The sequence below is a fragment of the Canis aureus genome, chromosome 3 (assembly GCF_053574225.1).
Source record: "Canis aureus isolate CA01 chromosome 3, VMU_Caureus_v.1.0, whole genome shotgun sequence".
Lineage (NCBI taxonomy): Eukaryota > Metazoa > Chordata > Mammalia > Carnivora > Canidae > Canis > Canis aureus.
Genome location: NC_135613.1, coordinates 8,677,101 through 8,704,877, shown reverse-complemented (window position 1 = coordinate 8,704,877; position 27,777 = coordinate 8,677,101). Strand labels below are relative to the sequence as shown.

At 40.6% G+C, this 27,777-nt stretch overlaps 2 protein-coding genes across 8 annotated transcripts in view; one reads left to right on the top strand and one right to left on the bottom strand.

Moving 5' to 3' along the window:
* NIP7 (nucleolar pre-rRNA processing protein NIP7) overlaps window positions 1-27,777 on the bottom strand; it is a 120,424-nt gene that overhangs the window by 81,616 nt on the left and 11,031 nt on the right. The window contains exon 5 of one of the 2 annotated variants that reach the window (XM_077888536.1): window positions 18,619-21,923. The exons of the other annotated variant lie outside the window; for it this stretch is intronic. Within the exon in view, the coding sequence (XP_077744662.1) occupies window positions 21,879-21,923 (45 nt within the window). The 3' untranslated portion in view covers window positions 18,619-21,878. Of the gene's footprint in view, window positions 1-18,618; window positions 21,924-27,777 lie in introns of those variants that run through there. 2 annotated transcript variants of the gene reach the window in all.
* On the top strand, window positions 1,069-27,684 carry TERF2 (telomeric repeat binding factor 2). Of its 6 annotated transcripts, none has more exons than XR_013374778.1 (11): window positions 1,069-1,497; window positions 1,598-1,693; window positions 2,324-2,454; window positions 13,330-13,416; window positions 14,451-14,597; window positions 16,606-16,712; window positions 18,605-18,997; window positions 20,722-20,807; window positions 21,746-21,998; window positions 23,703-23,788; window positions 25,988-26,031. XR_013374778.1 is itself a non-coding variant. In XM_077888410.1 (10 exons), the coding sequence occupies exons 1-10, from the start codon at window positions 1,119-1,121 to the stop codon at window positions 26,644-26,646; spliced, it is 1,626 nt and encodes a 541-aa protein (XP_077744536.1). In that variant the 5' UTR covers window positions 1,070-1,118; the 3' UTR covers window positions 26,647-27,684. The 6 variants fall into 6 exon arrangements, 3 of the variants coding, with proteins under 3 accessions (XP_077744546.1, XP_077744536.1, XP_077744529.1); XR_013374779.1 differs by having other exon boundaries at window positions 25,991-26,018; XR_013374780.1 differs by lacking the exon at window positions 20,722-20,807 and having other exon boundaries at window positions 1,070-1,497.

Genomic DNA, 27,777 nt, shown 5'->3' with positions numbered 1-27,777 from the left:
CTGCGTATCCATTGACTCACTAATTCCACTTTAAGGAAATGACCCTAAGGAAAGAATTGTATATCTGTGCAACTATAATGTTAAAAGTATGTTTCTAATATTGAGATTGTTTAAAATTAGAAAAATTTGAAATAACCTAAACATCTTATAGTAGGGGCTTAAATGAAAGCTTTGGTTCACCCATGTATTAGAATACTATGTAGTTGCTAAAGATACTATGGAAAAAAATATTTAGTGGGATGGAAAGATGTTCATTATATGTTAAATGAAAAAGGATAATATAAAACATATATAGTATAACACCGTTTTTACACAGTTAGGTATGGGAAAGACATTGGAAGCCTATAAAGCTGCGCGTCAATTTCTTCTTTCCTGTGACATTATGGGTGATTTAAATGTTAGTCCTTTTTTGCTTATTTTTTTTTTCTAACGTGGTATTTTTGTAACTTAAAAATTTGTATGTCTTATATGTCTAGAGGTCTCTGGGATGCCGGTCATAATCTATTTCTTTTTATTTTATTTTATTTACCTATTCATGAGAGACACAGAGAGAGAGGCAGAGACACAGGCAAGGGGAGAAGCAGGCTGCTGCAGGGAGCCCCATGCGGGACTCGATCCCTGACCAGGATCATGCCCTGGGCCAAAGATAGACGCTCAACCGCTGAGCCACCCAGGCGTCCCGTGCTTCATAACTCACTTCTTGACCTCGATTGAGTTTACACTGGCCTTTGCTTTACATCATTTGTTAAAAAATAATAAAATAAAATAATAAAATAAATAAAATATTGTTTAAAAATGTAAATGCTTCATAACCTTTCTTCTATAAAATGTGTGTTATATTTCACGATTTTGTATTTAACAAGCTGCACGTTTTAATTGCACGTAGTCAATTATCTTGCACGTAGTCCCAATAGCTCACAGCTGTCCCGTAATTTCGGAGCCAGGGTGACATGCGGCCGCCAACCCGGCGGCTGCACCCGCCTGGACGGCTTGGACTTCAAGCCCCAGCAAGCATTGCGGCCTGCACCCTGGGAACTACGGGGTCCGAGACGGGGTGAGGGACGCACGGTCTTTTCCCTCCCAGAAGCCCGCGGGCGGCGAGGAGCACCGTCCGTGTAATGGCCGCGGGAACCGGGACGGCAAGCCCCGTTTCCGGCCCGGGCGTCGTACGTGACCCGGAGGCGTCACAGTCGAAGAAGCGGCCCGGCCGGGAAGGCGGGGAGGGCGCGCGGCGATCGGACGCGATGGCGGGAGGAGGCGGGAGCAGCGACGGCAGCGGGCGGGCGGCAGGCCGGCGGGCGTCCCGCAGCGGCGGGCGGGCTCGGCGGGGGCGCCAGGAGCCGGGGCTGGGGGGCGCCACGGAGCGGGGCGCGGGGGAGGCGCGGCTGGAGGAGGCGGTCAACCGCTGGGTGCTCAAGTTCTACTTCCACGAGGCGCTGCGGGCCTTTCGGGGTAGCCGGTACGGGGACTTCAGGCAGATCCGGGACATCATGCAGGGTGAGGGCCGGACCTGGGGACGGAGGCTGGCCGGGGAAGGGGCGCTGTGGGGCTCGGGGTCGGCGCTGGGGTCGCCGAGCCAACGCTGTCTTCTCCCCAGCTTTGCTCGTCAGGCCCTTGGGGAAGGAGCACACCGTGTCCCGGCTGCTGCGGGTTATGCAGTGTCTGTCGCGCATCGAAGAAGGAGAGAATTTAGGTACGGCGATTTTTTCTGTTCTTCTCTGGCTTTTTTTAGGGTTACATTGTTGTTTTCCAACTTACGGCCAGAACTGACGGATGCGGGGTTACGGTGCACTAGTTATGTTCCCATCACAGTGGTCTTTTTCTCAGTCTAGTTTTCTCCAGTTAAGGTTCTCGTAGCTGCTTTTCTATGTTTTATTTCCTCCCACCTGTTTCTTGCTTGCCCCAACTTTGCTGCGATCTAGTGAGTTATGTTAAGGCCAAATTTTCCCCCACAGTAGAAGTTGTTTTTTTGGTTTTGTTTTGTTTTTAAATTGAACTTAAAACCTGTTTAGCAAAAATGGTCTCCAGTTTCTGATCGTTTGTATCTGAGAAGGATGTGCGTATCCTGAAATTTGAGATGCAAATGCATGTGTAAAAAAAAAAAATTTTTTTTTGGAAATTACTAAACAATAGTCACTGCAAATTCATTAGTTTGAATTTGAACTCTTAACGTCTTTATAAGTTTGTAGCCAGCATGTTAGCAAATTAAATGCAAATCTTACTATATTTACAGGTGTCTTTTCGGATAAACACGTATTTTTGGACATGACGTTTCTGCTCCTTATAAAATAGCTTACAGTGAAAACTGTGCTCTTTGTCCTAGACTGTTCTTTTGATATGGAGGCTGAGCTCACACCGCTGGAATCAGCTATCAATGTGCTGGAGATGATTAAAACGGAATTTACACTGACAGAGGCAGTGGTCGAATCCAGTAGAAAACTGGTCAAGGAGGCTGTAAGGCTCTATTTTTACTTCTTTTTTCTTTTGACAAAAATCAGATGTCTTTGAGGATACGGTACTTATCTTTTCTGTATGGGGATGGCAAGAGCAAGTGAGCACACTCAAACATAGACACACACACAGATGTTAAATCTCTTCAACTGACCCCTTCCCAGGCCAGGCTTGGAAAGTGTTAATGGCAGGTACCCTGCTTTTGTGATTTTGGTTGTCTTCCTTGTGGCCTTGGCAAGAGAGGCCACAATACACAGGAAATGGGTTGGCACTGAAGACTGATATTTTGGAGGTTATTACACTACTCAAGGGCATTGTTAAAGGGCTAGAAGCAAGTGGCCTAGGTTTTGGTCATCCTTGTTTATAGTAAGCCAAAGAGGATGCTTGGGGTCTTGGGAAATGTGGGGTAGACTTCGAGGAGGAACATTCCCTTTGAATAATCAGCCAGTTAGAAAGACAGTAATGGTAGAAGGCTGGAACAGCCAGTGTTCTTGACAAGGAAAAAGCTACTGGAGCGTCTAGGAATTTGGACTGTGTGTAGCTCACGTAGCTTCACATAGAAGAACTTATTTTTATTTAAAACATGACTGGCAGTGGGAACCAGTCAGAAAAAGCTTTTTCTTCTTCAATAACCAAGGGTGTGGAAGCAGATGTAGAGTTGGGGACTGAAGATGAGCAGCTCAGCCTTGCCTTGGTGGTGGGAAGTAAGGAAACTGGTAAGAAAAGAGCACCTCCTAAAAAGATGGGATCTGACGTGGTGTTGGGAAGATGAAACTTTGCTTAGCAAGGAAGACTTTTTTTTCCCTTAGCTATGTGCTGGGTACTTGGGTACCCTGTTAGAAGAAAAACAGCCAGTATGTGTGAGGTGCAGATATTAATTCAGTTAAGGACCTTGGGCAGGAACTACTTTTGGTCTTGGAAAGAATGCTCAGATAATCCAAATTCCAAAGAGGAATGATTCCAAGAATAGATTTTTAGTATAGGTAGGTCAGGTTTGTGTTGGAGGGAAAATGCCAGGAAAGACATACTAGCAAAGGAGGAGAAATCTGTACCTACTTTCAGAATAGCTAAGGATCTTTTGAGTGGGGAGAAATGGTATCATGGGGCGCTTGGCTGGCTCAGTTGGTAGAGCATGTGAGTCTTGATCTCTGTGTTGTGAGTTTGGGCCCCTCGTTGGGTTTAGAGATTACATAAAAATAAAATCTTGAAAAAAATTGGGCAGGGAAGAAGTGGTACCATTTCAAAGTAATTCATGTAATTCCTGTTAAGTAGGTAGCTGATTCAGAAGTGCAACTCCTTCAGAACACAAGAGCAATAGATTTGTCTCTGTCCCCTTTTCTGGAAGAGTCTTTGTGGGATTTCATCTGTATATTTGTTATTTTATTATTAAGTTTATAGATCTCATTTGGGGTCCTTTCCTTATGAAAAATTTGTTAGCAAAGTCTGAATTCTGTAAATTCTCTTAAAATCGTCAACTGTTCTCTTATGTTGACCCCCTTCTGCTTTTCCATTTTACAACACGTACCAGATTTCTTGTTATATACTTACTCTATTACTGTTACTGCTGGGTACCAAAGTACCCCCAAATCTAGCGGCTTAAACCAGTATATACCATCTCTTATTTGTCAGGAATCTGATAGTGTTTCAGCTGAGTGATTCTGGCTGGAGGTCTCTCATGAGAATGTAGTCAAGTTGTCTGCAAGGGTTGCAATCATCTCAAGACTCAACTAGGGCTGAAGGATCTGTTCCCATGCTCACTCATGTAGTTGTTAGCAGGACATACTTCCTTGCAGGCTGTTGGTTGGAGTCTTCAGCTCCTTGCCTCTCCACAGAGGTGCTTACAACATGATAGCTTGCTTCCCCTAGAGTAAATGATCCAGAAGACCAAAAGCCCAAGACAGAAGCTCCAGTCTTTTATAACCTAATTTCAGAAGTGTCATTACTCCTGCCACATGCTGTTGGTCACACAGACCAGACCAACTATGGATTAGTGCATGGAATGTGACTATGTAGTGGGGTGGGGATCTTTGGGGACCATCTAGAGGCTGGCTACAATTACCTTAAACTCTTAGTTATTAAATGATACTGTATTACTTGTTTCTTCCAATTTTTTTTTTTTTTTCATTTAGAGTCATAGAAACTGTTAATGGTCATCTCTGGGAAAATACCATGAGGTATTTTAAGTTTTGTACAGTGTGTTACAACAGTTCATTTAAAAGTCTGTTAAGCCTTTGTTAAAGTTTATCAAGTAAGTTGTTAAGTTAGAACTTTTGATCTTATGGTGTAGGGATTTCTGCAAGTCTTTGGGACTCCTTCAGGAATCAAAACTATTTTCATAACAGTGCCAAAACATTAGTTGATTTTCAGTGCATTGACTTGGAACTAATGGTGCAAAAGTAACGATGGGTAGAATTGTTGGTGCCTTAACATGACCAAGGAAGTGGAAACGTGTACTTGCTAGTCATTGTAGTCTTCATTGCCACAGACTTGCAGTCAAAAAATTAATAAAAGCCAGTTTCAATTAAGAATGTCTTTGATAAAGCAGTAAAATTAATTTTATTAAATCTAGACCTTTGAGCAAACATCTTTTCAGTATTGTGAGAGAAAGTAGGAGGTTTGCCTGAAGCATTTCTGCCACATAACAAACATGATGGTTGTCTTCAGGAAGTCACTTGTTTGATGGTTTGAGTTGCATGCTGATCTAGTTGCTTTTTTTTTTTTTTTTCTAGTTGCTTTTTTAATGGAACACCTTTTTTTTACTTGAACTGACAAATCTTGTTATTTAGGCATGGGCATTTGGCAGTCATTTTCTTGCAGAAGAGCAATGGGAACTTGTCACTTCAAATAAAACAATTGGTAGTATTTGTTGCCAATGATAAAACTCAAGCTTTCAAGTGAAAATTCAAATTCTGGCAAACTTGAATTGTGCTTGACAGCTTCCCAATACTTAGAATTTTTTGATAAGATTGATGGTGGTTATTAACAATTGTGATTTTAAAAATATTTTTTAATGAATGTGCCAATATTTGGAAGATCTACGTAACTCAGTAAATAAATATTTTCTAAATGGCCAATGCACTATATTACAAAGTCATTCATGGGTAAAAGATCCGTTTACAATGCAAGTTTTTTTTTTTTTAAGATTTTATTTATTTATTCATGAGAGACTCAAGAGACACAGGCAGAGACACAGGCAGAGAGAGAAGCAGGCTCCATTCAGGGAGCCTGATGTGGGACTTGATCCCAGGACTCCAGGATCACACCCTGAGCCAAAGGCAGATGCTTAACCCCTGAGCCACCCAGGCATCCCTAGACTAAAAGATTTTAATGTAACTGATGATGGAAAGTTTCCTTGCCCAAGTTCGGTGTAGAGTCAAAGGAACATCCACAATTTTCTGAAAGGTTTATCAAAATACTCTTCCTTTTTCCAACTTCATATCTGTGTGAGGCTGGATTTTTTAATATACTTTAACCATAACAACACATCACATCAATATGAATGGGGAAGCAGATATGAGAATCCAACTTTGTTCTATTAGGCCAAATATTAAGGAGATTTGCAAAAACGTAAAATAAGACCAGCCTTCTCATTAAACTTTTGTCTTAGAAAATATAGTAATTTTTCATAAAAATGTTTTTTACATTAACCTCCAATGAGTTTGTTATTTTTTAATGAATTAATAAATATTTTAAAGTTTTCTGTTTTAATTTTTTTTTTTTAAGATTTTATTTATTCATGAGAGACAAAGAGAGAGAGGCAGAGACATAAGCAGAGGGAGAAGCAGGCTCCCTGCGTGGGACTCAATCCCAGGTCTCCAGGATCACACCCTGGGCTGAAGGCGGTGCTAAACCGCTGAGCCTCTTGGGCTACCCTCAGTTTTAAATTTCTAATATGGTGATATAATGCACATAAACAAAAGTTATTTGGGGTCCTCATTAACATTTAGAAGTATGAAGGAATCCTGAGACTAAAAACTTTTGAGAACTTACTCTGTAAGCTGTTGATGATATTGAGGCTAAATTGGTTTTCTCTTTATAACTGAAAAATTCCTCCGGTTCCTTAGAGAACAGTAACGTGTGGCATATTATCAGAAAGGCATTTATTTGTTACTTATTGCTGTTCATCATTCTCTCCTGCACCTTTGGTAACAGCACCTCTTTTCTTTTGGGACTTTATCCTATTTAGGGGGCCTGGGTACATAAAACAGTCTCTAAGTACCTTAATTCTTAAAATAAAAAGCTTTGTCAGAGTTTTTTTTAGCATTTCTGCTTCCCATAACAGCCTGATGTCTTTCTGAGTTTGCTTCTTTAGCCTTTCCTTCTGTGAGTTTTGGTTTTCTATGTGCTTTCTGCTGTTTCCCCCCCCCCCCAACAGACCTATTTCACCTCTATTGAAAATCAATGCTTGGAATTTCCTTTTTGTTTAATTTAGCCAGAGACCACTGCTATTGCTTACACCTTAAGAATCTTAACAGATGTATAAGAGAAGAAATTATACTTCTTTCTTAAAACTCTCAAATGAAAAAAAAAAAGGGATTTCTGGGTGGCGCACCGGTTTAGTGCCTGCCTTTGGCCCAGGGCACGATCCTGGAGACCCGGGATCGAATCCCACGTCGGGCTCCCTGTGCATGGAGCCTGCTTTTCCCTCTGCCTATGTCTCTGCCTCTCTCTCTCTGTGTGTGACTATCATAAATAAAGAAAAAAAAAAAAAAGAAAAAAAGAAAAAAAAAAAAGCAATAGTTCATCTCTTGGGGAAAAAAAAAAAAGCTTTCCAGGAAATTAAAAATAGTTTTAAAAGATAAGCTCAGCACAAATGTTGGAGGCAGACTTTTAATTTAGAATTTGAAAGCATTCACATTTCCTTATTTCACAAATGAAATATAGTAGGACCTGGTTCTAATTCTGGAAAAGACAGAGTGAACATACTCTCTTCTGTCCTTCTTAATCAAATATAAATCCTAGACAGAACGTGTGGAGCAGCTGTGTGAGGATTCATAAATGTAAATGGTAGTAAGCAGATGGGGAAGAAGACCAGAATTTGAAGATCCACCAAACTGGTGATGATTAATATACCATTTTTTTCTTCTTTGGTGTCATCCAGCCTGGACTTGAAGGTTCCTCCGAAACCTAGAAATGCACTCCAGGTGGGAACAGAAAGAACTCCAAGAAAGGCTTTCTCTGGCCTGAGGAGCAAGAAAGGGATCTAAGAGGGAGGTGGGAGAAATCCCAGGATTTCTTTCCTTCCTTCTTTCCTCTCCTGGCACTAGGCAATACTGCAGTTGTAGCAACAATGGCCCAATGGCACTAGAACTAAAGAGAATCCAGGGGGCCTGGGGGGCTCATTCAGCTAAGTGTCTGCCTTCAGCTTAAGTCATGATCCCAGGGTCCTGGGATTGAGCCCTCCATCAGGCTCCCTGCCCAGCTAGAAGCCTGTTTCTCCATTTCCCTCTACTGATCCCCCTGCTAGTATTCTCTCTCTCTCTCTCTCTCTCTCTCTCTGTCAAATAAATAAATAAAATCTAAAAAAAAAAAAAAAAAAAGAGAACCCATTCTCTTTAGCAATGGAGCTGTGACCCTCCCAGAACTTAGAGCAAAAGTTTTATTTTTGTTTTTACTGTAAATCGTGCCACTTAGTCCTGGATGCATATGCAGTATGAGGCACAGTGGGGAAACTAAACCCCAGGAATGCAAGGCTGGTTTGAAATTTGAAAAAGAATCCTTCCCTCTATTAGTTTAAAGAAGAATAAAACGTATCATCCATCAATTAATGCGGGAAAGGCATTTAACAGAATTCTACATTAGTTTATGATAAGCACTCAGCAAATTATGAATAGAACTTTCTCAATCTGATAAAAGACATCTACAGAAAACCTACAGCTAACATACTTGATAGTGGAGGATAGAATGTTTTGTACTGAAGATCCAAAACAAGGCAAGGAGGTCCATTCTCACCACTTCCATTCCATGTCATACTAGAAGACTTGGCCAGTATAGGAAATCAAGAAGAAGAAAAGGCAAGAGGCTAGAAAGGAAGGGGAAAAAATGTCACTATTTGTAGATGATATGACTGTCTATATGGAAAATCCCATACAGTGTACTAAAAAATCTATAAGTAATTTTAGTAAGATTGGAGAATACAAAGTCAACACACAAAGTTATTGATATTTCCAATATATAGTAGCAGTGAATGACTTGAAATGAAATTACCAAAATAGTGCCACTTACAATAGCTTCAAAAAAGAAGAAAAAAATACTTAAGTATAAGTTTAGCAAAACATGTGCAGTGTCTGTATGTGGAAAAACAAAATGCTGATGAAAGAAAGTAAGACCTAATAAAAGGAAAGGCGCACCATGTTTGTGGACTAGAAGACAATATAGTTAAAAGGTCAGTTCTCTCCTTCTGATCTGTAGATTTAATATAATTCCAATCACAATCTCAACAGGATTTCTTTTCTTTTCAAAAAAAATTTTTATTGAAGTTTTGCCAGCATATAGTATGACACCCAGTGCTCATCCCATCAAGTACCCTCCTCAGTGCCTGTCACGCAGGTACCCCATACCCCCACCTGCCTCCCCTTCCACTACCCCTTGTTCGTTTCCCAGAGTTAGGAGTCTCTCGTGTTTTGTCACCCTCTCTAATTTTTCCCACTCATTTTCCCTCCTTTCCCCTATAATCCCTTTCACTATTTCTTACATTCCCCGTATGAGTGAAACCATATAATGATTTTCCTTCTCCAATCAACAGGATTTTTCTGAAGACATAGACTGATTCTAAAATACATATGGTTGGGCAGCCTGGGTGGCTCAGCAGTTTAGCACCACCTTCAGCCCAGGGCGTGATCCTGGGGACCCGGCATTGAGTCCCACGTCAGGCTCCGTGCATGAAGCCTGCTTCTCCCTCTGCCTGTGCCTCTGCCTCTCTGTGTGTCTGTCATGAATAAATAAAATCTTTTTAAATAAATAAAATAAAATAAAATAAAATAAAATACAAATGGTGAAACAAAGGAATAAAAATAACCCAAACAGTTTTGTAAAACAAGAACAAAGTTGAAGGGCTCCCTACCCAATTTTAAGAATTACTCTAAAGATACTCATGACCAGGGGATCCCTGGGTGGCTCAGCGGTTTAGCGCCTGCCTTTGGCCCAGGGCGCGATTCTGGAGTCCCAGGATCGAGTCCCACGTCACGCTCCCAGTATGGAGCCTGCTTTTCCCTCCTCCTGTGTCTCTGCCTGCCTCTCTCTATGTCTATCATAAATAAATAAATAAATCTTTATAAAAAAAAAAGATACTCATGACCATATATAAAGATTAATGAAACATGGGATCCCTGGGTGGCGCAGTGGTTTGGCGCCTGCCTTTGGCCCAGGGCGCGATCCTGGAGACCTGGGATTGAGTCCCACGTCGGGCTCCCGGTGCATGGGGCCTGCTTCTCTCTCTCTCTCTCTATGTGTGTGACTATCATAAATAAATAAAAATTAAAAAAAAAAAAAAGATTAATGAAACAGAAGACAAGAGTATAGAAATAGGCCTACACAAATTTGGACATTAATTTTTGACAAAAATGTGAATGCAATGCAATGGAAAAGGTATTCAATAGAAAAAGAATAGTCTTCAATAAATGGTATGGAAACAATTGGATGTCCATACACAAAAAATGAACCTTGACCTCACAAAAACTCACAAAACTTAAAGTGGATTATTAATCTAAATATGAAATGTAAAGCTGTAAAACTTAGAGAAAAAGGTGAAAGAAAAACTTTATGTCCTGGACTTAGGCAAAAAGTTCTTAGTTATGACACTAAAAACATCCATAAGAGGAAATTTTGTTACATGGAAATATGGGTAAATTGGACTTACTCAAAATTTAAAACTTTTGTTCAGAAAGACACTGTTAAGAGAATAAAGACAAGGTATAGACTAGGAGGAAATATTTGCACATATCTGACAAAGGACTTGTGTCCAAAATACATAAAGAACTCAAAAAAAAAAAAAAAAACAGTGCTATTTTAAAAATGGGCAAAAGCCCCACCAATGAGAATATACAAATGGCACATAAACACATGACAAGATGTTCAACATAATTTAGTCTATTAAGAAATACCTATTAAAATCACAATGAGGGATCCCTGGGTGGCGCAGCGGTTAAGCGCCTGCCTTTGGCCCGGGGCGCGATCCTGGAGACCCGGGATCGAATCCCACATCGGGCTCTCGGTGCATAGAGCCTGCTTCTCCCTCTGCCTATGTCTCTCCCTCTCTCTTTCTCTCTGTGACTATCATAAATAAATAAAAAATAAATAAATAAGATCACAATGAGGGGATCCCTGGGTGGTTCAGCGGTTCAGCGCCTGCCTTTGGCCCAGGGCGTGATCCTGGAGTCCCAGGATCGAGTCCCGTATCGGGCTCCCTGCATGGAGCCTGCTTCTCCCTCTGCCTGTGTCTCTGCCTCTCTCTCTCTCTCTCTCTCTCTCATGAATAAATAAAATCTTTTAAAAAAATCAATAAATAAAATTTTTTAAAAAATAAATAAAATCACAATGAATACTAGGACCTACTATTAGAGTGGCTAAACTTTTAAAAATACACTAATGAGTGCTAATGATGTGGAGCAACTGGAACTCATACATTGCCAGTGGGAGTGCAAAATGGTATAGCCACTCAGGAAAACAGTTTAGCCATTTCCTATATAAAGTTAAATAGACATTTTCCATATGACCCAGCAATCCCACTTGTGGGTCTTTACCTTAGAGAAATATTCTGTTTACCCCCAAACCTGTACGTGAACAATTAAACATCTCTTCCTAATCAAAAATTGCAGACAGCCCAAATGTCCTTCAGCAGGTGAATGGGTAAAAGTAGTACAGTAGCACCCCACCCACCCATAGTTTTACTCTGGTTTCAGTTACCCACAGTCAACTGTGGTCGGGAAGCAGATGATCCTCCTGGCATACTGTCAGTAGACAGGTCAGTAGTAGCCTAGGGCTACTAGGCTAGTACTAGACCTACGACTAGTAGGTCAGTAGAGCCTACTATGCTGTTCGCCTCACTTCACCTCATCACAGACATCTTACCATCTCACATCACAAGAAGAGTGAGTGAATACAGAACAGTTAAATACATTCATATAACTTTTATTACAGTATGTTAACATTAGTTCTAGTTTGTTGTTAATCTACTGTGCCTAATTTATAAATTAAACTTTATCATAGGTGGGTATGTATAGGAAAGGGGGGAGGACTACTATACATTCATATAATGGCATACTGCTCAGCCATAAGAAAGAACTGCAGATAAGGCAACAACATAGATGGATCTCAAAGGCATTTATACAGAGGGAAAGAAGCATCTCAGGGTTACATCCTCTAAAAAATAAGTGCCGCATGCTGTAGGATTCCATTTATATGACATTGTTGAAGAGATGGAACAGTGCAAAGATCATTGGTTGCCAAGGGTTGGGGATGGGGGAGAGGTGACTACAGAAGGGTAACACAAGGGAGGTTTTTGGATCTATGGTTTTTGTGTCCTCATTGTGCTGGTTACATGTGCTGGAGTCAGTACATGTATTAAAACTCAGAACACTACACCTCCCCCAAAAAGCCCATTTTACTCTATACATGTTTAATAAAATTTAAAAACATAATAGGACCTAAATGATTTTATACAAAGTAAAACCTTTGAATTCTTCAAGAAAGTAAGTATAGTCTGTACAGTTATTCTGCTGAAAATGATGTAAAAGTGAATGTGGTCGTCTGACTAAAATGAAAAGACCTATTTTGTACCTTCCCTGGGCAGCAAGAATTTACGGTTGTGCCTGCTATTGAAGAGCATTTGACACCAGTTTCTTTTGCATGTTGAAGACAAAGTCACCAGAGATTAATACTGAATCCCTTTGCTATCCTCCTTCTCTTGGTCTCTATTTCTTCAGTTCTTCCCTCAAATGAAGACTGAAAATAGCTATAGACCAGTTTTCCTTCCCTTTTATGTGTATGATGTTTCTTTTACCTCTCTTTGAGATGGGATTTAGGGTAGCCATTTTATCCTGTTAGATAACTCCAAGTGCTCCAAAGTTTTCCCTGGCTTTTCTAATTTTTTAAAAAATGACAACTATATTTTTAAAATATCCCTTAAAATTCTTGATCCCTGTTATTTTGTCTCTCTCTCTATTTTTTTTTCTTGAAGTGTTTCTTTACTAAAGGACTCTTTTTCTCTGTGGCTTAGGAAGACTTATTCATCCTAACTGGAATTTTGCCCTGGTGTGCTACCTATGGATGCCCTGTATTTGTTTACCTCAGTAATTCTCTGCACACTTGAATTGGAGTTGCCAGCTGGGGTTTAGGATAGTGAGAGACTGTGTTGGTTGTCCTACAGAAATGGCCTCAGGCCTTTCCTGAATGGAACTCGCAGAACTCAGTGGTCAGCAGATGGCTTCTCCCCCTCCCCCAGTGTATCCTCCCCGCTCTGTCCCACCATTATATCAAAGCTTTTGCATCCAAAAAGAACAGATTCAGTTGTTCTGAGGACCTGGGATGACTCCTGTCCATTTTGCCTTTCCTTAGGAGGCCCTATTCAAATTGGGTAAATGGTCTGTAATCCGGAGGATCAGATTTTGTTTGATCAGCTATTTTTTAAAAAATCCAGCGTAATGTTGAAAATCTACTACTCTACTCAATGAAAGAAGAGTGCTTACTGTTGTTCATGATGCCTGAGCAGTGATTGTTAGTTTTTAAGTACAGGAATTTGACAGAATGTGAAAAAGTTCTTGGGTATATAAGACTCACTTTTACTTTTTAGTAGTTTATTTTAGTATCTGATACTCTGATTATACCTGTCATTATTACAACAGTTTTAAAAAAAAAAAGTTTTTTTCCCCCCTTTTGTAGGCTGTCATTATTTGTATCAAAAACAAAGAATTTGAAAAGGCTTCAAAAATTTTGAAAAAACATATGTCCAAGGACCCCACAACTCAGGTAAATTTGATGCATTTTTACTCCCATGATATAAATCCATCTCATTGTTTGTTGTGGGGGGACAGGGAAATGGTTCTTTGTCAGGAATGTTATCTAAATAATCGGCACCTTTAGCATGTTGTCTTTTATATCTGGGATTGCTTACTGTGAGATTGGCTTTCCACAATTTGTTTTTCATTATATAAATTGGTGTAAATTATTTTCTTGCCCATTTCTGTCAGGTTTGTGACAGAACATTATTTAAGTGATCAGCACCAAGTATTAAACTATCAAGTTCTGGAACACTTCTAACCGTATTTATGTAAATGCTGATCCTGCAGACTTGAGAATATGCCTTGGTGAGGGCTTAATTCCTCTATTTTCTGGTGTCAAAAGCTCTGTTAGTGCCCTGCTCTTTTTTTTTTTCCTTTATAAATGTAAATTTTAGTTTTTTGAAAAGGTAATAATATGTACGAAATAAAATTCAGAAGGTACAACAAAAGAGCTTAGCTCATCTCTAAACTCAGCCCTCATTCCTCTCTTCATAGACGACCAGTGTTTTTTTTCTTTTATCCTTTAGAGATGCTCTGTGCATATGCAAGCAAACAAATGTGTGTGTGTATGTGTGTGTGTGTGTGTGTATAGAGACACACTTATATCCATTCTTCCAGCTCTTCCATATGCACATGTGAGCATATTCTACACAGTAATTTGAACATTTCTTAAATTGCTTTCTTAACATATCTTAAAGATTTTTCTATATTACCACATAAGGAGATTCTTCATCCTTTTTTTCTTAAGTTTAAACATTTTTATGTAAACGTCGAAGGGTACTTTAGATCCTAAGTTCTCATCTTTTTTTAACAGCTATGTAGTACCCACTGCAGCTAATCCATAATTATTGACCTGTTCTTTGTTAGGCTCCCCTTCCTATATATGTACCAGTGATTGCCTTTAATAGATTATGAAAGTTCTGATAGTGTCTCAACTCCCCATCATTGAATTTTTACTGGAGTTCTCCTTTCTTATGTTGCAAATATCGGTCCATTGTATAGAAGCTGAGAAATGATCTCCTGAACATTATCCGTGAGAAGAACTTGGCCCACCCTGTTATCCAGAACTTTTCCTACGAGACCTTCCAACAGAAGATGCTGCGTTTCCTGGAGAGTCACCTGGATGATGCAGAGCCCTACCTCCTCACGGTGGGCCTTGGCCTTCTCTTCCCATAACCATGATGTGGCCTTGAGGATGTGCAGGCAATTAGAAGAGGACAGCTCATTTTAGAAGTGGAAAGAGCTAAAAGACTTTGAATTATATGTACTATGTTTCTTAATTAAATGCCTTAAATATACGGAAGCAGAGATCCTGACAGAGGCAAATGGAACATACCTGGTTCCCCTTCCCATTTATACCTCCTACATGTGCTTAATCTGTATGGCTAAAATAAGGGAACACTTACAATTAATGGTGATTCCCAAAGGAGCTGAAATTTGAGGTCAGTTTGGGAGGAAGAATAGTTTGGCAGACAGGGTATGATGGGGTTGTTAACAGGAAAAAGGAATAACTGGAGGAAAAAAATGTGACTAGAAGTATAATAAGGCACAAGAAGCCAAATGAAGATATTCTTTAATTGGATCAAAGTGATAAACAAAGAATGGCAGTACTGAGGCTCAGGACAGCATATGGAAGAATTAGAACCTGGTCTTCTAGAGGTTGGGCTGTGGTATTGGAAAATTGAATGAGGTTTGTTGTTTGTGTTTTTATTTTTATTCATCAACATTTAGAGAATGGCTGACTGGCTCAGTCGGTGGAGCATGCAACTCTTGATCTTGGGGTTGGGAGTTCGAGCTCCACATTAGGTGTAGAGATGACTTAAAAATAAAATCCTAAAAAAAAAAAAGAAAAAAATATCTTCGCTCATAACAGCAGATCTGCCAGGCCCAGATTAGGATAGTGTCAATGACCTTAGCAGTCATTTGTCAGATGTCAAATTATCTGCAAAGCAGATAGTTTGGGATATTCAGGAAGCAAATATCAGGATGGAGCAAGTATCAGGATACTTGAGCCTGGCCTACCATCCTTTCTTTTCTTTTCTTTTCTTTTCTTTTTTTTAAGATTTTATTTATTTATTCATAGAGACACAAAGAGAGAGAGAGAGAGGCAGAGACACAGGCAGAGGGAGAAGCAGGCTCCGTGCAGAGAGCCTGACGTGGGACTCGATCCAGGGTCTCCAGGATCACACCCTGGGCTGCAGGTGGCGCTAAACCGCTGCGCCACCGGAGCTGCCCCCATCCTTTCTTTTGTATTTCAGATAAGTGGAAAATAACCTGCTACTCTTTCTGTGGGGGGAGAGAATTCTCAGTTCTAAAGACATCACTTGTTACAGATACACATATCTTTTTTTTTTAATATTTTATTTATTTATTCATGAGAGACACAGAGACAGAGGCAGAGACATAGGCAGAGGGAGAAGCAGGCTCCATGCAAGGAGCCTGATGTGGAACTTGATCCCGGATTCCGGGATCAGGACCTGAGCCAAAGGCAGACGCCCAACCTCTAAGCCATCCAGGCATCCCCAGATACACATACCTGAAACAGAATGATACTGGACTGATTAGAGATGTATAACATTTCAGTCAGAGGGAGACAGATGAGCAGTTGGAGTTAAAGCAAGATTGGCCCACTCAGAGCTTTATGTGGTATTAGTAAGGATTTTCAGAGTTAATAGGCAAAAGGTGGTTATGGAAATACAGTTACAAAAAATTTCAGACACAAACTGAGACATAATAGAAACATTTGTTATCCTCAGTTTGAAAAAAAAGTCTGACTTTACTCATGACCCCAGAGGTATATTTGGCATTCAGAAACTAGATTAGGAATGTGATCGGAAGAATAGAAAAGGAAGTACAAAGTACAATCATGTACTTATTTGTTGTCAAAAGATTAAAGAATTCTTGCAGTGTCAAGATGGTTAGCACTGCTTGAATTCTCCCTTAGTATAAAAAACTGAGCCATGTTTTGAGGAGAGAAAAAGCAAGACATTTGAGATCATTCTTGTGAGTTCTCTTCCTTTCTCTGTCCTCCTCTACTTCATGCCTAGATTGGATTTATAAGTGAACATGTTTGCATGTTGAGTATGTATGTTCTTGGTGAAAGAAGAGAATGAAATTCTGTGGCTTCCTCTTCCTGATGACATCCTTCTTTTCCCAGATGGCCAGAAAGGCTTTGAAATCCGAGACTGCTGCCTCAAGTACAGTGAAGGAAGATAAACAGCCAGCACCAGAGCCTGTGCAAAAGCCACTCAAAGAACCTGTAAGGTGAGAGGGGTGCCCTTTTGCGATCTTTGGTGAAACACAAGGGTAGCTCTGTTGGAAGCGGTCTCCTTAGAGCAGAATCTGTTGGTTCCTCCTGGTACTGAAATGTTACTGGGTTACTTGTCCAGGTACTTTGGGAGTTACAGAGCATGCCCCAGGAAAATGAGAATCTTGATGACAGGATGTCATATCCCTGATAGAAGTTCCTGACTGTCTATTCCTCAAAGGTTCTTTGCTTCTCTGTTCTCCTATCCTTGTCTTGCCCATATCTGTGCAGTACTTCTTTGTGGGTATACGTGATCTCTTAATGCAGTGTTTAGACTTGTGAATCAAACTCCCAAGACAAGTTGTTAAAGCAGGGATCACAAGTTTAGATGCCATTGGGGGCCCAGTAGGAAATGTACAGGCATGAGTATAGAATAATACAATTCAGAGCATGTGAACGTGAACCAGAGAGGGCATGCTTTTCAGCCTCATGTGATTATTGCTATGTGGGAATGTCCAAGGATGCCCAAACTTTGGTTCAAACTTTTGTGTGAGACATCTGTGTTTTGTTTTTTTTTTTTTAAGCTTTCTCAGTTTTTGAATGTTGGCAATTAGTCCAATTGAAAACAAAACATAGGTTAGGCAACAAGACCTTTCTGCCAGCTGAGTTTGGCTTGTAGGCTGCCAGTTTGCCCTCTCCTAATAGTTTTTGTTTAAACTATACTAATTATTCCAAATGATAGATTAACTTACTTTTTATGAAAAGGCAGTTTCTCACTGTTTCAAGACTGTGTGGCACACTTCTAACTTGGAGAATTCTCAAAAGTCTCCTAAGTGTATTATAGGAGAAAGGAAGCAGAATGGGAACCAGTCTTTTCCTTCTCTCACATGAGTGTTGGACTAGACAGCAAGGTGAGATTGCTGGATTGTCAGTTGCTCAGACAGACTCGTAGCTATTAGGCACTACACAGAGTTCTTACTTAGTGGAAAAGATTGCTTTAGTTCATGCGGACACAAGGAGTTTAGCCCACCCGCTAACAAAGTCTCTTGGAGGGAAAGTGTCATTGGCCCCGAGTCCTTTAAGGTTCTCTCACTTGGGGATCCCTGGGTGGCGCAGCGGTTTGGCGCCTGCCTTTGGCCCAGGGCGCGATCCTGGAGACCCGGGATCGAATCCCACATCGGGCTCCTGGTGCATGGAGCCTGCTTCTCCCTCTGCCTGTGTCACTGCCTCTCTCTCTCTCTCTGTAACTATCATAAATAAATAAAAATTTAAAAAAATTAAAAAAAAAAAAAAGGTTCTCTCACTTGGAGTTTAAACTCCAGAGTTCAACTTCTATATCATTTTTAAAGCCTCTATTTATGCTTATAAAGGGAAGCTTTATAAAGTTGTTCTGAGCAATTTTTTTAAAGTATTTTTCTTTTTAAGATCTTATATATTTATTTGAGAGAGAGGGGAGCATGAGCAGGGAGAGGGGCAGACGTGGGGCTCGATCCCAGAACCCTGAGATCGTGACCCAAGGTAAAGTCAGATGCTCCACTGACTGAGCCACCCAGGTGTCCCTCTTTTATTTATTTATTTTTTAAGATTTATTTATTTATTTATGATAGAAGTAGAGAGAGAGAGAGAGAGAGAGAGAGAGGCAGAGACACAGGAGGAGGGAGAAGCAGGCTCCATGCCAGGAGCCCAACGCGGGACTCGATCCCGGGACTCCAGGATCACGCCCTGGGCCAAAGGCAGGCGCTAAACCGCTGAGCCACCCAGGGATCCCCCCCTTTTATTTTTTAAAATGAAGAGTCCTCCACTTGAAGAGTCCTCTGTCTCCTTTGAAGCTTTACACTTTGGAGAAGTGGTATTTGGATGAGCATCTATAATGGTGAGACTGATCTTTGTATATTTGCTTTGTGTGTAGGCAGTTACGGAGTACTCCAACCACCATTGGAATTATGACCTTGAAAGCAGCTTTCAAGACTCTGTCCAGTGCACAAGATTCTGAGGCAGCCTTCTCAAAACTGGACCAGAAAGATCTGGTACTTCCTAATCAAGTGTCCATGCCATCACCAGCCCTCAAAAACAAGAGACCAAGAAAAGATGAAAATGAAAGTTCAGCCCCTGCTGAGGGTGAGGGTGGCTCTGAACTGCAGCCCAAGAACAAGCGCATGACAATAAGCAGATTGGTTTTGGAGGAGGACAGCCAGAGTACTGAGCCAAGTGCAAGTCTTGACTCCTCCCAGGAGGTCGTCCCAGCATCACCATCCAAGCCCACCGTTCTCAACCAACCCCTCCCTGGGGAGAAGAATCCCAAGTATGAAGACCTTTGTAGCAGTTTTGGGGCTGGTTGGTGGTCCTGGTTGGGCTTGGTATTGCTTCCGTGAATGAAGTAACTTTCAGCTCAGTTATTCACCACCAAGGCTTTCTTAGACTTCTAGAATGTGACTTGGGAGTGGGGAGTGACGACATAGCCATTCCTGCCAATTCTGAAGCCCCAACTGTGGGCTTCCAGGCATTGCACTAGGCGTGAGTGAGGATGGAAGGGTTTCAGAGCCTCCTACTCATCGCTGCTTTCATTTTTAGCAAACTTCTGAGTGCCCTGACTACTAAATATCAGTCTTCTCTGTTAAAAGCAATTTGTTTGAATTGGGCCACTTTAGACTTTGATCCTTAAAAAAAGATTTATGAATATTTATAGTTTTGCACCTTCTTTGAGCAATTAAGACTTGGCAAATTCAGTAAATATCTACTAATCTCTCACATTCTGCTAGGTTCTGTGGGGCAGCAGTTAAACTGCTTTTATTTTGCTCCCCATCATGACTCCTAACCTGGCTTTCAAGCTTTGCTACCCTTTGTGCCCTCTTATGGATCCTTCCTCCAAGCAAACTGGTTTGCTTGTTCTCTGGAACCCACTCTGTTTCTACTACTGTACTCTTCTTGCTTCCTCTTATTCCCCACAGTTGGACTATCATTCCTCCATCATTGCTTGTGAGAATCCCATCCATCCTTCAAAGGGAAGAGATGCTGATATTGATTAAGTACTTTCTATGGGCCAAGCACTTTTCACATATTATTTTACTGAATCACTAGAATCCTCATTCTGTGACTGGTATATTAACCCCATTTTTATAGATGAGGAAGGTTTAGAGAAGTTATTGACTTGCCTGAAGTCACAAAGCTTAAAAGTGGCAAAGTTGGGCTTTGGGACTTTTTTTTTTTTTTAAAGTAGGCTCCACACTGGGTGGAACCTGAATGTGGGGCCTGAATTCAAGATCCTGAGACTCACTCAACCGACTGAGCCACCGGGCTTTGGGATTTTTAATCCTGTTTGGTCTTGACTCAAAAGTCCGTAGCCTATACACCACATACACCAAGGTGCCTCTTAAAATTCTGCCTCCATGAATCTCCCGTGGTCACCCTGCTGGTCACCTCATTGGTCTCCCAAGGCCATTGCCATTTCTACCACTGCTCTTTTGTAGTTATTTGGTGACCTATGCTCTGACATGCATGTGCTAGGTGCCCAGAGAAGCTGTGACATCTAAATGATAATAATGCTCAGGCACAAATCTGCACTGTTTATACCACTACCTGCATCTGAAGTGAGTGAGTCATTGGCCGGGCAAGCAAATGGAGCTCAACACATTTTATGCTCATTTGATAGACGATCTCCTTTATTCCTTGCAACAGTCCTATAAAGTGCCGATATTATTCCCACGAACAGATGAGGAAACTAGAGAGAGTGCATGGTTATGGTGGTTTTATAAATGGAGGGATTCATGAAGGTTTAGACCTATCCACCTCTCTTGTGTGTCAAGGGCATGAAGTATGATGGGTACTCTAAAGCAGAGGTTGGCAAACCACAGCCTCTGGGCCAAATCCACCTGGTACCTGTTTTTGTAAATAAAGTTTTATTGGAACTCAGCCACAAACATCATGTATGTATTGTCTGTGGCTACTTTTGATGCTACACTGAGTTGAGTAATTGGAACATAGCCAGTAAGGCCTGCAAATCTGAAGATACTATCTGGCCCTTTACAGGAAAAGCCTGGCTGTAAAGGAATTGCATTTACCCTGGGAGCTCCAGGGAAGAAGAATTGAGCCTGCTCAGCAAAGTTGTGGGTGGAGTAAGTCTTCCAGTGGAGCAAATGTTGAGCTGACCTTGAAGGATGAGTAGGAGGTCATCAAGCATATTGGGGGGCGGGGGCCTAGGCCACAGGAACCTCTTATATAAAGTCATAGGAAAGCCTAGTGTGCTCCAGAAAATGTCATGTACCCTGTATGGCAGGAGAGTGTAATGCACAGAGAGGATGAAGAGGGAGAAATGTCTGGATGGGTAGATGGGCCAGGTCTTGAGTTCCTATATCAGGCAGAGGTTCTTAAGCTGGGCTTGGTATCACAGTTACCTGTGGAATGTTTAATAAAATACATAATTCCAGGTCCCTGAGTACTGATTTAGAAGGGCTAGGGGATGGGTCTGTAATCTGCTTTTCTAACCGTGCTCCAAAATAATTCTAATACAGCTAATCTGAGGGCCTGATGAGTTACCATCGATGGCTTTTGAAAAAGCACGGAGGCAAAGGAGACAAGAGCAGTGGCTGGAGACTGCTACCAGTTAGGTAGTCAGGACCTAGGGGAAGCTGGGCTGGTGGAATCAAAAGCAGGACTAGGGTATATCACTAGGAGGGCAGGGTCACAACAGCTAAGTTTTTGTATATGTCTGTGGCACTTGGCACAGACATATACAAGTGCTTATTAGATATTTACTAACAAAATAATCTTTGGCTCTTGCAACTTAAAGGGTCATATCCAATCTATAAAAGGCCAGCAAAGGGTTAACATTTTAGGTTTTCTGGACAACTTGTGTCTCTGTTGCTTATTTTGTGTGTGTGTGTGTGTGTGTGTGTGTGTGTGTTTTAAAACCCTTTGAAAATGTAAAAACCATTCTTAGTTCAAAGATTGTACAAAAACCAGCAGCCACAGGCTGTAGCTTACCGACCCACTGAGACCAGACAGCCCTCCTCTAGCCCATTCATTGCTCATCAGTTTCTAACTTTACCAAAAGGCCGTAAGGACCAGGAAGTGACCTGACTTCCCCAGGACCGCAGAACCAGCAGTGAGATGAGGACCCAGATCTCCGTCTCTTCCACAGCAGAAGTTAGGTCGTATCAGACATTTGCTCAAAATAAATGCTGAGTTCAAAGGAGGAACAGGAGGTTTTCAGAGTGATCCGTGCAGATCGTCTGCAGGAAGAATGAGCAGATATGCTGACAGACCCAGAGTTAAAATCAGTGTTAACCCAGCATGGGGATAAGCAGGTAGAAAACTTAAACTATAATCCTAATTTATAAATAGTAGTTAACATAACTAGTTAGTATCCTGAAAAGGAAAAACCTCATGTAATGTTTCCACTTGTCTCAAGTAAATTGTTCTCAGAAATAACATTTTGGGGGATATGATCCAATTTAAACATAAAGGAAACTAGATGGTTCGCCATGTGTCTCAGCCATGTTAAGTAATTTCACAGAAAACTCGTGGAACTCAAGGAATTTTTTTCAAGTCTATACTTTGTAAGTAAGCTTTCATTACTCATTTGAAAAACACCTAGCCAGCCAGAAATTTAAAAATAAATTTCTGTGTATAGTAGGGGAAGGAGACTGAGGTTTGTCTACTCTTAGTTAAGTTTCACAGGTCATTTGATCTATACAAATTCTTTAAAATTTAATTCAGATACTTTCCATGTTGTTTTGTAACAGATGTTACAGTTCTGAGGTGAGGTCTGTGTGGTGTTCTGTTCCCAGGGCAGTTGTAATATTAATCAGACACAGTTAAAGGTGATCAGAGAAGACTGACTGCAGTTTTAATTTATTCAATAATTCAGGTTTGGGTTTCCTTTTTAGTTTTGGGACTTCTTTTGGTCACACTGAAGTGCTTAACATTTCATGTTCACAGGAAGGATTCTTACTTGCTTACTACTCTGATCTTCAATGATATAATTTATTTGCAGCTTTTTTGATAATCCTGTTCTTACTTTAGCACATATTTCTCCAACTCCTGTTAGGATATGTGTTCCTGTGCTAGTTGTTTGGGGTAGAGAGATAAAGATACAGCCCTTGCCTGCAAGGTGCTTATGATTAGGGGGTATGTTATAAAATGGCTGTTTAATAAAGTGGAAGCACGCCCACAAAGGCAGAGGAGTGGGGGCTTTTTGTGTGTGTTGGGGGCCAGGACTTAGGGCAGGCTTCATTAAGAATTAGGCCTCAAAAAAATGGGTAGAATTTTACTTGAGAGGAAAGGGAATCCCAAGCAGAAGGAACTGTAGTGAGGAAACTACAGAGCTTACAGAAGGAAAAGAGGAACAGAAGGTGTGGCTCTGCTGTTTGTGCCAATGTGGTTTTTGGGGCACAGTTGGACAGAGAAGGCTTTGGTAGCAAGAAACTGACTGGAGCCAGACTGGATAATCTTGATTGACCCATACAGGCTTCAGTTGAGGCAGTGAGAAGTGATCATGGAACAGAGAGGGGATGAGGTATTTTGGACTGATATTCAGGTGGTTTGGGAAGTGGCTAGGGACAGAGACTCCAGTCAAGAAACTAGTGTAATACTGGTGCCAGGTACTGCTTGGACAAGAGGAATGGCGAAGGATGAGAGTGCAGTCCAGAGATAGGACTGGGCATGTCTTTGAAGGGCTAGGTGCAGTTTTCTCATCCCAGGTTAGAAGAATACTGAGACCTTCAAAATTAGAGTCAAAACCAAATAAACAAAAACAGGAAAATGAACAGATTTTGAGGGGGATAGTGATGTATTCACTGCTCAGTTTGAGGGATGAGCCTGCAGCCTGTAGGACGATAACCTGGAGATGTCTGGCCAGGTCAGGATTTGGGAGTGGTGTGTAAGTGAATCTCAACTGTGGTCACAGCAGAACAGGGAGGAGTACAGGCCGTGAGAGAGCCAAGGACAGAATATGGGATGACCCCAATGAATTTGTTTTACATCTTGTCCTCTTGTTGATCTCCCCTCAGAGTACCCAAAGGCAAGTGGAACAGCTCTAATGGGGCTGAAGAAAAAGAGACATGGGTGGAAGAGGATGAACTGTTTCAAGTTCGGGGTAAGCTAAGACATTCTCCTTGGTCCTTGACACTAGCTGAATTAACAGATGTGTGTTATTATCACATTAATGTTCCAGAAACTGCTTGTCTCCGATCTAGTAAAAGTCCACTAAGTTCCTTATTGTGATTCATGAGGACTCAGTTTTACACCCTTTCCTATTAAACAATGGAGACTGTCAAAGCAGCACTTTATACTTAAAGAGAATTCCTAAAAAAAAAAAAAGAAAGAAAAACCATGGTTTTGTTTTAATAAATCCTGTATTGTAACTGATGTTCTTCCTAAAGTCTTTAGTTAGAAAAGGTAGATGTGGTCATTCCCTGCACTTCTTGTTTAAGTAAAAAATCTCTTACCAGTTTCAATATATAATTTTTTCTAAAATAAGAAACTTTACTTTTTCCATAATTAATACTAAAGTTCATAGCATTTGCAGTAGAATCTCTCCCACCACATACTTTGCATTCTAATGGAAATATCTAAGTGCTAAAACATAATCTTGGAGATTCTGAAGACTCTGGTGACACAGCAACAACTTTTTTTTTTTTTAAGATTTTATTTATTTATTCTTAGAGAGAGAGAGAGAGGCAGAGACACAGGCAGAGGGAGAAGCAGGCTCCATGCAGGGAGCCCAACATAGGACTCAATCCCGGGTCCCCAGGATCAGGCCCTGGGCTGAAGGCGGCGCTAAACCACTGAGCCACCCAGGCTGCCCGACACAGCAACAACTTTAAACCTCTGCCAGTCCGAAAGGGTTTTCCATAAAAAGTACCTTCATTGGCACAAACGTAGTTGGCAAGATCAGGATCACTCAGGAAATTGGGGAAGTAACAGAAAAACCAATAAAATGGCAAAGACTATTTAAAAAATCAATAGGATAAAAAAAGTGCTAGAAAACATCCACATACAGTGCAGTCCAAATTTGTCAGCTTTAAAATCTGCTTCCACTATCGTATGAAATACTTCATAATTTAAAAGTGAGTAATCTCCTGTAAGTGTCCCTCTTCCTAAGCCACCTTCATTGTTTAGGAAGCACTGCTAGGACAGTAGCATCTGCTGAAGCAGACACTCGACCAAGTTTTATGTTTATGCAACTTGGCCTTTTCTTGCAGCTTTTTAACAGCTCTCGTTGACTTCCGGTTGCATGTCTTTTATACTAGTATACCTTCCTCTGGCCCTTAAAAAAATGTTGGTGCATTTTTTTGAGGCCTCATGTCTTACCATATAGTGAGAGGTTGGAACTTGAACAGATCTATGGTCTCTGAGGAGGGAGCAACAATTACTATCCTCTTCTTTTGTTTAAGGAATTGAACCACATTTTACTTACATAAAATGGTCAGAGATTTGAAAATTCTGGTATAAAACAGTACAATTATTTCAAAGCAGTAGTTAGCAAGGGATTATAAAGCAAAAAATTATGCACATAGGAGTATATAATACAGTTAACCCTCAACAATACAGATTTGAACTACACAGGTCCATTTACATGCGTTTTTAAAAAATAAATACGGTAAATACTAAATATATTCTTAGAATTTACTTTTTTGTGATTTTCTTAACTTTTTCTCTAGCTCACTTTATTATAATATAGTATATAATACATTTAACATGCAAAATATGTGTTGACTATATGTTATTGGTAGTGTTTCTGGTGAACAGTAGGCTATTAAGTTTTTGGGCACTCAGCATGGATTTTTGACTACACGGTGGGGGTTGGTGCCCCTAAACCCTGCATTCTTTAAGAAGCACCTGTAGATGACATGGTTGGAAGAGGATGAACTGTTTCAAGTTCAGGGGTAAGCTAGGACATTCTCCTTGGTCCTTGACACTAGCTGAATTATAGATGCATGTTACTATCACATTAATGTTCCAGAAACTTGTAGGGTTTTAAAAGCCACAGTCCCTCAGTAATTTTAGAAAATCATGTAGGTTTTATTAAAGAGCCTGAAATCCATCACTAACCAATATTTATTGAATGTCTATTTATTAAACATTTGCTTTGGTTCAGATTGTCATTAGCTGAAATGATTGATATCTTGCCAACAAGGACAAAAACAAATTACCCTTTAATGATATCTTTTCTTCTCTCAATGTTTGGAAATTTCAGTCAAGTTTTCCCTTTAGGATCATTTGATGTCTCTTTCTTGTGATTTGTGCAGAGAAAGGTTAACTCTGAAATGAGTCTACTTTTAATGTTTTCCAGCAGCACCAGATGAAGAGAGCACAACCAGTATAACAAAAAAGCAGGTAATTTAAAATTACTTTTTCTGACCTTTTCTGGTTATGTGGGTAGAACAGAGATAAAATAAGTATGCACATCTCGTAGCATAGGTTACCCATGCACCTGTAAAAAGGTCTTTTGCAATTTTCACATAATCCAAACTAAGTTAAAGTAGTAGTTATTTTCTGGAAGAAAATTCTAGGACAGAAATCTGACAACATTTTCCTGACCGTGAACAGCATACATTTGAAGTTTTGAATGCGAAGTGATTATTAGTTGAGGATGAAAGGCAGGACATTGAAAATTATTAAATGTCTAAATCTACAATGTTAACTTATCTCTGTCTTGTTTTAAAAATATACACCCTTCTTTTGGGTTCAGATTAATTGTCCTAGGATTCTTGAGCTTACCTCTTCACTGTATGAAAATATGAATAAGTTGGAGAGACAGGTTATGATGAATATTTTGGTCTTCTTTTGCAGAAGTGGACTGTAGAAGAAAGCGAGTGGGTCAAGGCTGGAGTGCAGAAATACGGGGAAGGAAACTGGGCTGCCATTTCCAAAAATTACCCATTTGTTAACCGAACAGCTGTGATGATTAAGGATCGCTGGCGGACCATGAAAAAACTCGGCATGAACTGAAACAGGCTTTCATTTCCACAGAATTCACAGGAGCATGGTTCCTAATAATAGCCCTTGATAGTCTGTTGTTTCTTTCAGAAGCTGGGCTGGGCTGAGAATTTTGGGCATCCTCCTCCAACATGGGGGAGGTCCCAGTTCTACTTCATCGCTGTTGAAGATCATGGAGCTGAGAAACAAAGCCAAGTCCACCCCATGTCCTTGGCAGAGATGACAGGCACATAGCTTGTACAGTGCCAGAATATCATTAGTATTTCCCTTCTTTAGTGGTTTGCTTGAATTTAAATCCCTGGTAATCAGTAGAACCTTCTCCTAGGAAATGGTGGAGTCTGTTAGGAGCCACTTACAATTCTGACCTATTAAAACCAGCAACATGAGCATTATTTGGAGTGAACTTGTTCCAGATAAAGCTTCAGCCTTCTGATGCAAATGCAAAGGAACTTCATCTGTCATGAATCCAGGCTGATGAGAAACCAGTCCTGGTGGAATCAGAGTCTCTTTTAAAAACTGTTTAGCCAATTGTAACATCAATATCTACACCTGACAGCCTTGGCATTTGCTCTTAATATTTGCTGGGCTACGTAGGCAGGTTTAACCTCCACCTCTCCTGTGGTTGAACCAGTGTGTTTTTTTGTAAAACAGTGATTGTAGATAAGCTTAGCCCTTTCCCCTACCTCCTCTGCCCAGTTCCTTTCCTTATGCCGAACTTTTAAAGCTTAAAAAAATCCTGACTGAATATAAATGCTTAATTCCATTCTTTGTGAAAGGGTTGCTTCCGCCTGATTCCCTAATTGTGCCATGTTAGTGTCTTGCTCTAAAACTCAACATTCCCTTCTCCTTTTGTACTGTGTTGTGCTTGCTGTCTCTCTCAGACATCCTTAAAGACTTGTCTTTTTGGCACAAAACACACACACACACACATACACAAAACAAAACAAAAAATTTCAGTAAGGTGTTTTCTGTAATCTTTTTTTAAAATATGAGAACTAATTATTGTCCATAACTTGTAGCATTCTTCATTAAAGTCTTGCTTCTCTCAAATGTTAAGTAGCTATTTAATTCCAGCACAGCATGTATGAGGTAGCAAAATGTTGAACAAGCTTTGCTGAACCATGTTTACTATGTTACAAGAAG

Excerpts from the sequence above, each read along its gene's own strand:
- TERF2 (XM_077888403.1), top strand. The coding sequence starts at position 1,119 with ATGGCCGCGGGAACCGGGACGGCAAGCCCCGTTTCCGGCCCGGGCGTC. Across the intron at positions 1,498-1,597 it reads GATCCGGGACATCATGCAGG|CTTTGCTCGTCAGGCCCTTG; the intron begins GTGAGGGCCGGA and ends TCTTCTCCCCAG. Across the intron at positions 14,598-16,605 it reads CAGAGCCCTACCTCCTCACG|ATGGCCAGAAAGGCTTTGAA; the intron begins GTGGGCCTTGGC and ends TTCTTTTCCCAG.